The following is a 10,864-nucleotide window of genomic DNA, read 5'->3' on the forward strand; positions in this document are numbered from 1 at the left end:
CCTCATGTCTTTTCTAAAGACAGTAGAGACTGTAGCAGAAATGGACCTGTATCTCTAAAGCCCAATGATCTGTGTGGTGAGATCAACTTTTGGTCTCTTGGATCAGTCATAATTTTGGTGGAAATGAATTCCAGGAGGTGTATAAGGGAAGAAGTCAAAAGCCAGCCAGGCAGTCGAGGCCAACAAAGATATAAAAGCATTGTCCCAAGTCTGGCCCTTAGAATTCAATCTTGGCTCACTTCTTCCTTCTCCCATCCAGGAACAAACTTCTGTCTGTTCAAGTATGATCTTCCTAGGACGATCTCTCAAAGAAACAACTAATTCTTTTCCATTCTCACAGAAAGTTCATGTTACCCAACACCTTCAAGAAGTTAATCTAATTTTTCTTCTGCAGCTACATTCTTAAAATTATGTGTCCACTTATTCATTTACTCATTTGTTTAAAAATATTTATTGAACATTTACTCTTTAAAGCCCTATTCCAGAAGCTGGAGGTATAAGTGTGGAAAAACTAAACAAAATCCATACTAGTTGTTGTAGGGTGGTATGATGTGATAAAAATTCAATGTTATGTAATGGTAATTGCTTTGAAAAAAAAAAAAACTGTGTAAGAGGGAAAGTGGATGAGGCTTGGGGTTGGGTTAGCTTTACTGTTTAAAAAGGATGATTGAAGATGGCCTCTATGATGAGCAAAAGTCTGAATGAAGTGAAGAAGAAAATTGTGCAGATACCTGGAGAGAAACACACTAGAAGCAGAAGGAAGAGAGAGGAAGATTCTGAGGTAGAATCCTACTTTGCTTGTTCCAATAGGAAGTGAACTGGGGTGCCTGGTTGGCTCAGGTGGTTAAGCATCTGTCTGCCTTCAGCTCAGGTCATGATCCCAACGTCCTGGGACTGAACCCAGCAACAGACAATGGCTCCCCGATCAGTGGGGAGTCTGCTTCTCCCTCTGCCACTCTCCCTGCCCTTGCTCTTGCTCTTTTGCACTCTCTCTCTCAAACAAATAAATAAAATCTTAAAAAAAAAGAGAAAGTGGACTGAATATCCTGACGAGATGTAGGAGGATCCAGATCTTTCTATTCATCCCCTTCACTGAGCTTTTATGAAGTTTGAATGGGTTAACACTCTCTAAGCAGCTTTATGAAGTTTGAACCCAAACCCATTTTTCTACCCTTATATTTGAAATTTTTATGCAGCCAATGTGGACTACTTTTGTATCTCAAAAATGTTGTCCAAACTTATAGCTCTCTTTTGCTGCATAGACACCCCAATCCATCTTATTTTTATCTACCTACATTTACCTCCCTTTGAGATTAATCACATCCAAGAGACTTTTTTTTTTTAAAGATTTTTATTCATTTATTCATGAGAGACAGAGAGAGAGAGAGGCAGAGGGAGAAGCAGGCTCCCAAGGAGCAGAGAGCCTGATGCGGGACTCGATCCCAGGACCCCGGGATCATGACCTGAGCCGAAGGCAGACGCTTAACCATCTGAGCCACCCAGGCGCCCCCAAGAGACTATTTTCAAACCCTTTGGCTACACTGATCCTACTGTCCTGGTAACTCAGGGACCAATCATGGAATCCCTCCTGCTGCTGTGTATCCAGAATCACCTTCTGATTATAATCTCTCTGAAACAAGGCTCTATTTTAGATTCTCAAACCTGCACAGTGCCAAAGGCTGGTGATATCATGCAGCAGTAGAGGACTCAAAATGGCCCCAAACTGGATTTCAGGGGTGCCTGGGTGGCTCAGTTGATTGAGCGTCTGACTCTTATTTCAGTTCAGGTCATGATCTCAGGGTCTGAGATTGAGCCCCAGTGTCAGGCTCCATATTCAGCATAAAGTCTGCTTAGGATTCTCTCTACTTCTCCCTCTGCCCCTGCCCCGCTCACACTCTTTCTCGCTCTCTCTCTCTCAAATAAATAAATAAATGAATAAATAATAAAAAGTAAAAACCAAAACCCAAAAATATTCCTGGATTTTGAAGTGTGTGTGGGGGTGGTCCCAAAGGGAGAGAGAGGTTTATTTTGTGTAATTACAATGGATTCAAGTCACAGTATTTTTCTCTTGAAATAACTTTAATATTTTCTCTATAGACCTGATCTCCTGAGCTTTTTTTTTTTTTCCTTGAGGGAGTTGTCTCCACAACAACCCTTTAGAAAAACTTCTGCTGTGTGTTGGGCAGATTGATCAATTAATGCCTTTTTGAAGTGTTATTGGAAGGCCCAGCTTTCAAGATGGTATCACTGTACTGTGTATCTTCCTAGACACCTGGAGAAGCTGAGAAGAATGACAAGTCTATCTTTGTAGGGTAATTGGTTTTTATAACAGGGAATGCTACTTTCATAATTCATTATGACATAGACAGGCAATGGGTCTAGGGCATGTTTCTTCCAATAGGTGCGTTAAGTGATTTCCTAAATTGCCTTTAGGAATTTAGAGAACAAAAAATGAGTTCAGATGCCTGGAAAAGCATCATCTCTAAGATTACCATGAAGAATAATTTGGTATGAGTCAAATGCTGAGTCTGTGTCTTTTGGTTTAAATGACTGAACTTGAATGTACATGTTGATTGAATTTTGTGTTTGGCATAGAGATAGTGAAATGTGCTGCAGGATTTATGGCTCATAGGTTGTTAGAATTAAGAGGCCTTGGCTTCTCTGGCTCCTAATTTCTTCCCTTTCCCTATGTTGGATCTTATAAGTAGAAAACAAACCTCTGAATCTGCTGAGTTGAATTCCATGCTGCTCATGCCAAAAATCACATGCGTAGATTATATTATGGTTCCTCTGTTTTAGAATCTTTGCCCTGGGTATGGCCAGGGCAAAATAATGTTATAGGCATTTCTACATTCAGGAACTATGGTCTTTGCACAGGATTTCAACTTGAACACAAAAGTTTTAAAAACATAATAATTATAAGTGATGTGTGTACTTACCTTTGTTTACAAAGGCAATTATTTGAGGTAACAGATGTGTATATTCTAGTTTCAGTTTTACAAAATTTTATGTCCTGAATTTGCAGCTCTCCATATTCCTTGAGTAAATATCAAATACAAATATCAGTGACCTGGGATGAGTTTGTATGTCTAGAAAATATTAAATTCTTGAACATCTCACTACAAAGGTATTATTTTTTTCTGACGAATCTTGGATTCCACCCCTCCAGGCCTTTACTTTCCAAGCTCCATTGCCTCTGAGACCACAGGACATCAGCGGATTTCCATTTCATTACTTTCCTGTTAAGCAAAACCCTTTCCAAGCTTTCTTACCAGGGGAAAGTGTTTTTAGATTTCTGTCGATACTTCTCCTGCTGCACAGCCCATTGATATTTCTGTGTGATTGCATTGTTGGGAATCATTATGATTATTTTAAGGTCCGCGTGCCTTGTGCCTCTCTCCCTCAATTTCCCATTTTTGGGGGGACCAATCCATACTTCACATTCCTCTCACTTCCCATTCATTCATCATTTTTTTAAAGTTTTCTTCTGAAATAATGATCCACAGGAAGCTTCAAAGATATGCAGAGAGGGTCACATACCCTTCACCCAGGATGGTACATCTTACTAACTACAGCACAACATCAAATCCAAGAAATTGATATTGGTGTGACAAGTGTATACTGTCCTATACCATTTTACCATGCCTGTAGATTTGTTTAACCCTTGTGAACTCTTTCATTTCTACAAGGATCTCCCTGTGCTACCCCTTTATAGCCACACCTTCAACAGCTTGGGTGTATCCAAGCTGTTGCATGTATCATATTTTGATCTCTTTCCTACTAAATAGTTTTCCATGGTATGCATGTACCACAGTGTGTTTAACCATTTACATATTGTAGGACATTTTGGTTCTTTCAAATTTTTGAACTTCTATGAATAAAACTGTATACATTTTTTTTTTTGTGGACATAGATACTCATTTCCCTGGGATAATCGCCCAGGGATACCCCTATAATTCTTAAAATATTTATATTTCTCTCTCAGGCACTTAATAACACCAGTTGGGTCACAACAGCTATTCAATATTTAAAAAGTGGTCTTTTATTTGATGGCCTAAAAAAATCAATGGAGTCACTTGATTAATGAGAATATACACCATCAATATGGGGGATCACAGGTGTTTTGGAAAAAGACTCATAGTGAGGATAGTGTTGAGGATGTGATCATGTTGTAAAGCTAACTTTTCTTGTGCTCATCTTGCCCTCCTCCTTGGACATCAAAATGTATGTTAGATAACTCCAGCAATTATAGCTATAGAATCTGAGGAGATTGAAGAAACAGTTACATTGCCCAAACCAGTTTACCTTTAATCGGCAGTGAGAATGGGTATCATGTGGAATTCAGTGAATTCCCATAGCCTTTTTCAATCAAACATTTTAAAAAAATATCCTTGGTTCAAAGCTAAGTACTTTTAGAAATATAACCTAGCATAATTAGAGGAGTTGCTTTAGATAATCCCCAATGTTCACCTGTAGGTTAAAAATCTATGATTCTAGGGCACCTGGGTGGCTCAGTTGGTTAAGTGACTGCCTTCAGCTCAGGTCATGATCCTGGAGTCCTGGGATCCAGTCCCACATCAAGCTCCTGGCTCAGTGGGGAGCCTCCTTCTCCCTCTGACCCTCTCCCCTCTCATGCTGTTTCTCTCTCTCTCAAATAAATAAATAAATAAAATCTTAAAAAAAATCTATGATTCTATTAAAAAATTCTGCTTCTGTGGAAGGAAGTAAGGAGACCTGTGAGGTTTAGTGACTTAATCTGCAAACAAATAGTTTGCAAATAGATTGCTTGACCAAGAGATGTAGAATTCAAGAGAGTCGGGGGTAATGATGTCCTTTTTTAACTGACAAAAATAGAAGTGAAATTCATTTTTAAAAATAATTTAATTACAAGTTGATTGCAAAGAAAAATCTTTCTCTTTCTCATTACAGATTAAATCAGAGAATGGATTATAGAAATCAGACTTTGGTGACTGAGTTTTTTTTCATGGGCTTAACAAATCACTTCCAGTACCAGGTTGTTCTCTTTGTGATATTTCTCTTGGTTTATTTTGCCACTCTTCTGGGAAACGTGGGGATGATCACCCTCATTTGGATGGATCCCCGACTCCACACTCCCATGTACTTTTTTCTCGGCCACTTGTCTTTTGTGGATATATGCTCCTCTTCTGTCATTGGTCCTAAGATGTTGACTGATATCTTTGTGGAGAAAAAAGTAATCTCTTTCTTGGGTTGTGCTGCCCAGTTATGGTGTTTTGTTCAGTTTGTAGTGACTGAATGTTTCCTCCTGGCCTCCATGGCATATGACCGGTATATGGCCCTCTGTAAGCCCTTGTTGTATACTCTCATTATGTCTCAGCGCATCTGTGTGCAGCTGGTGTTAGGGCCTTATGCCATAGGTCTTATGATTGCCATGACCCACACGACACTTGCCTTTCGTCTGCTTTACTGTGGCCCCCAAATCATCAATCACTTCTTCTGTGACGTTCTTCCTGTTTCGTCCCTGGCATGTGCAGACATCTATGTCAATCAGATTGTACTTTTCATCTTGGCTGGAGGTGTAAGAGTGGTCAGTGGTGTGACCATCCTGGTTTCCTACATTTACATCATCATCGCTATCCTGAGGATCCACTCTGCTGAGGGGAGGCACAACGCCTTCTCCACCTGCTCTTCACACTTGGCAGCTGTCTCCATCCTGTATGGGACACTCTTTTTTATCTATGTATGCCCCAGTTCTAGTTTCTCCCTGGACATCAATAAGGTGGTTTCTGTGTTCTACACAGCTGTGATTCCCATGCTGAACCCCCTTATCTACAGCCTGAGAAACAGGGAGGTCAAGGATTCATTCAGAAGGACATTTGAGAAGAAGAAGTTTCTAATGAGTAAGTAAACTAGATTCCATTTGTACTACAGATTGAGAGGAGATATTTACACAAGATGCAAGAACATGGGCTGAGCAATGGGAGTGCAAATTTTATGTTCAGATTCATTTTTTATTACGTTATGTCATTGAAAAGTCACACAAAGTCTCTAGGTTATAATTTTCTAATTTGCCATTGACCAGGAAGGAGTTTAAATCGTTAAGCTGAGATGAGAGGATTATTGAGCCTTAGTGCTTTGAAAATATTTTCAAGGATTGTGAGTAGAATATGAGAGGTTCTTTGTTAAATCCTGAATAAATGTTAGAATCATCATCAGTGACTTGACGGTACTTCTGTTTAGCTCACAAGGTGTTGAGATCTCTCAGTTGTCTGCAAGCTTGGCCTTGATTCTTTAAACATAAACCATTAACAAATGTATTATGGAAAAAAGGTAAAAACTTCAACTAATAAGATATATAGGTCCTGGGAGTGTAATGTAAACATGGTGACTCTAGTTAATAATTCTGTCCTGTACATTTTTAAGTTGCTAAGAGAGCAGATGTTAAAAGTTCTCTTCACTAGAAAAAATGACATAAGGTGACTTATGTTAACCAAAATTATTGTGGTAGTCATTTTGTAATATATATGTATATGAAACCAGTATGTTGTACACCTTGGTCTAACACAATGTGATATGTGAATTATATATCAAGAAAATGGAAAAAAGTGAATTATTCAAGAAGTATGTAACTATAGTGCTCTGAAATACTACCTTCGTGTTTGGAGTAGACATTTTACAAAGGCCTTGTACATTCCCAATACTCCTCTCATAGTACTAACTGTTGAGATTTTGCTGCTGTAGTTACATGAGTCGTGCATGTGAAAGGCAGAATGCAGTTCAGTTTTTTAATAAAGTGTTTATTGTTATTGTGATTTACTGAATTTTGTGTCATAGGCAGAATGCGATTTTATTTTTGCAGATGTTCAGTCTGGCACACATGAAGAATCAATGTATTTCCCATGACCACATAACTTGGGTCACACTTTTATTTTCTCCAGGTCCAATATTCTTTCAACCATACTCCCGTGTTTTATTTTCTGAAACTTAGTAACAAGTCTAAGAAATGAGGGGATCAACCATATTTTTGTGCAACTCTAAGACTCAGTGAGAGCCACACCCTCTCTTCTCTTGAAGGCTTTCTTTACAGGATGTAAATCATCTGTAAGGCCCTAGAATGTGCTTGTCTTGCTTGTTTTTCACCAAGCTTTCTGCCAGTTTTTGTGACTATGTTGAGTAATGATGTGAGTCAAGATGCTATTTAATTAAGAGTCTAAGAATGGGAGTCAAAGAATGTTAGAATCAATAATTAAACAGTTTTTTATATAGGCCTCTTACGTGACTGACACTTTACTGGTTATTATTCATATTGAGAAGAAAAGTCCTTCTGGAGTTTTCAGGCTAGTGTAAAGGAAAGACAAACAAGAAGATTGAAAAATATTTACATATACATGGTGATTTCTTTGACAAACATAAGATAATCAAGGAAAAAAGAGGCAGTATATTTTAGGAAGGGTAATTAAAAAAAAAAGCCTCTTTAGGGATTGGCAAAGTTGAAAAAATTCTTTTTATAGTATGGCTTTTCATGGAATCTAGAGGTCACTATTTGGATCATCAAAGGAGAAAGTGCCCCCTTCCCCATATAGTAACAGACGGTTCTGGGTATTCTAGCACTTGTTGGGTGCGTATGTTTGGGGGGGCCTAGAGTTTGCAAGCTAATTGAGTTTGATCTTCAGAATACTTTTATTCATTCCTTTAGATGATGTAAGTTTTGGGAATGGGCAAGGTTGAAAGTAGGAGGGCACATGATATGTTTTATTGGGAGAAGGGATTTATTATATGCCGTGTAAACGCTGATAAAAATGATCACTTTCGAGAATAGATTAAAGTACTTGTTATCTTTCACCAGGTGACTCTTTGCTGCAGAAATTCGTAAGATCTTCCAGGCACTTTATGCTGGATTAATTGTGGTCTATTTCCTACTCACTCCAGGCCTCTGTGTGCCATGAAAACAGGACCATACAAAGAGCTGTGCTGATTGTCTCGGTAGCCTTAAGCAGTGCAGTCTGAACTTGTTTTGAGGGAGGGGGCAGCACACTGTTCAAGCCAGACTCCTCTTCAGTGATGTGTGCACCATCCAGAGGCTTCCTCCATGGGACTTTTTCAGTCTTTCTTGGGGTCTTATGTGGCCTTTCCATTTTCTGTTTCCTCATCCTGGCAGTGTTGCCAGTCAATCTTTACCTCATCTGAGTCTCTCCTCAAATGTGATTCCATCCAAGAGGCCCTCTGGGCCTCTTTACCTCAAATAATTCTCTGCTCCTCCCATATCTCAACTATTTACCTTTTTTTCTTTATTATTTTTCAAACATGCTCCTGTAGTTGCTTTCTACTGCAGCATAAGAAATCGCCACAAAGCCAGTAAGTTATAACCACACAAATTTACTGCCTCGCAGTTTCCCTGGGTCTTGGGTCCAGGTCCATCATAGCCTGATTCTCTTCTCAGGGTCTCACAAGGCTGAAACAAACCTGTTGCTTGGGCTCAGCTCCCTCCTACAGGCTCCGGGGAAGACTCACTTCCAAGATCACTGGTGTGTTTGAGAATATTCAATTCCTTGTTGCAGGGCTGTGTGCCTATTCCCCAGTGGCGGTCAGCCAGGGACCTCTCAGCTCCTCAGTGTTGCTCACCTGCCTTCTGTTGTGGCCCTTTCAGCTTTGGACCAGCAGTTTCTTCTCTAGATCTCCACACATTTCCAACCTCTCTGACTCTTCTGCTCTGTGCTGGAGAAATCTTGGGACCCACCCATTCATCCAGGGTCATGTCTCTTAGAAGGTTAACTGTGTCATATAATATAACATAATCATATGAGTGGTACTTCATCATATTCAGAGATTCCTGGGATTAGGGCAAAGATTAGAGATCTTTACAGGACCATTTTAAGAATTCTGCCAGCCACACTGATGCTCACAGAATAAACATCTCTACTAAAGAACAGTAGTCTGTGAAGGGGAAGAATTGACATTCGAGGTTGTCCTTGTTAATTTGTGCGTGTGTGTTTTCTTTACTGGATCTGCAGTTCTGATTTTTTTTGTTTGTTTCTATGCTAACATAATTTTTAAAGCAGTTATTAGTGTAGAATTTTTTTTCTCTAATAGTAATGCTATTTTATGCATTTGGTGAGGATCTGCTATATCATAGACACTGTACTACGTGTTTTTGAAAACATCTTACTGAATATTTCAGTTCCCTTTGGTGATATGAGTTATTTGATCCACTTTACAGTTGAAGAATCTGGGGCTTTGGAGAACCTGAGTCACATGCATCACTTCAGGCATCTTCTAAATGAAGGAGGTACTTCTTGACCCCACTCTGAGCCCTCTCAGCTCCAGTCTTTTCATGCAGCCTCAGTAAGGGCATTATTGGGACAGGACTTACTCTCTTTTTGCACCAATATTTCTCTGGGTTCACATTTGCTTATTCCAGACAAAAAATGAGGACAATTTGATGTCGACAGTTATCATTTAAAATGATAATTCTGATAAGATTTGTAAAATGATGTAACTAAAAAGAACTTGATGTAAAGCTTCCAAAGGTAATCACTTCTCTTTGATCATGGAGTGTACTTTGGAAAATACAGTATTTGCATTGATTCTGATGAACACTTTCTTTTCATTTCAGCATATTTTCATTTTGAAATCAGGATTTCAAGTTATTCTTTGAGTAAATTGGTTTGACTATAAGGTTCTTCCTGTGTAACCAGCATCCTCATTTTGTCAAAAACTCAGAAAATAGAGACATATGTTGAGTAGGACTTTTGATAATGCCAGTTCAATCCAGGAAGATATGAACCTTCACCTACTAGAGTGTTTATTAGTGAGGGACGTAAGGCATAAACAAAGAATGATATACGGTGGCATTTCTAAGTTACAGAAGAAAAGCAAATGCTACTGTTAAAGTTCAAAGAGAGTGATTATTTTTGTCTGTAAGGTATCAGGGAAGGCTTCCTGGATGAGGTTATAATTTAGCCATACCTTGCAGAACAGATGGAATTTTGACTTCCAATGTTTCAGTAAGTGAGAAGGGAAAGTCAGAAGGGTTGTAAGGAAGGAGGGACATATGGGTCTGTGTGGGAACGGCAAATCAGCAAGTGTGCTTGAATCTTATAATGTTCCCATGGTGTGAAAGGAAGCTGTTAATGTAGGTCCTGCAGGACTGAAGAAGTAATGTTAAAGTGAATCCAGACTTAAATCTTCCCAAGATATTGCCGTGATTCTGAAGTTTATATGGAATGCAAATGATCCAAAATATCCCAGTTAATCTTGAAGAAGACAAGGCAGGTGGGATGTCTTCCTCTACTGAACATAGACCTACAAAACTGTAGAAATTAAGATAAGATTGGGACATCTGGGTGGCTCAGTCAGTTAAGCATCTGACTCTTGATTTCAGATCAGGTCATGATCTTAGGGTCATGAGATCGAGCTCTGCATTGGGTTCCATGTTGAGAGTGGAGCCTGCTTAAGATTTTCTCTCTCCTTCTTCCTTGGCTTCTCCCCCTTTTTTTTTTCTAAAAAAAAAAAAAGTCAAGATCAAGAATAGACTAATAGTCCAGTGGGACAGAAGAGAGTGTTCAGGTGTATTAATGAATGCATGCTAATATCTTTATTATTAATGAATATACAGACCTAATACATGGACACTTCATTTATGACAAGGGTGACACAGCAGGGTAGTGGGGAAAGAAAGGATTGAAAAAAAAAATAGCGTTGGCTCCAGTGAATGTCTGAATGGGAAAAAAAGTGGAATTTTATTCCCATCTCACAATACACATTAAGATTAATTTCAGATGATTTGGAGATTGAAATGTGAAAGGCAAGGAATTAAGGCATCTAGAAGATAATATTGGAGAGTACCTTTATGACATACGATAGGAAATTTTAAAAAAGTAGGCTA

At 38.9% G+C, this 10,864-nt stretch overlaps 1 protein-coding gene across 1 annotated transcript; it reads left to right on the forward strand.

Moving 5' to 3' along the window:
• Positions 1-4,942: 4,942 nt before the first annotated feature.
• Positions 4,943-5,887, forward strand: LOC102746231 (olfactory receptor 5G25-like). Its single transcript, XM_006728592.2, has one exon. The coding sequence runs from the start codon at positions 4,943-4,945 to the stop codon at positions 5,885-5,887; it is 945 nt and encodes a 314-aa protein (XP_006728655.2).
• Positions 5,888-10,864: the final 4,977 nt, after the last annotated feature.

This window comes from Leptonychotes weddellii, chromosome 11, assembly GCF_054177405.1.
Source record: "Leptonychotes weddellii isolate Sample4059 chromosome 11, ASM5417740v2, whole genome shotgun sequence".
Classification (NCBI taxonomy): domain Eukaryota; kingdom Metazoa; phylum Chordata; class Mammalia; order Carnivora; family Phocidae; genus Leptonychotes; species Leptonychotes weddellii.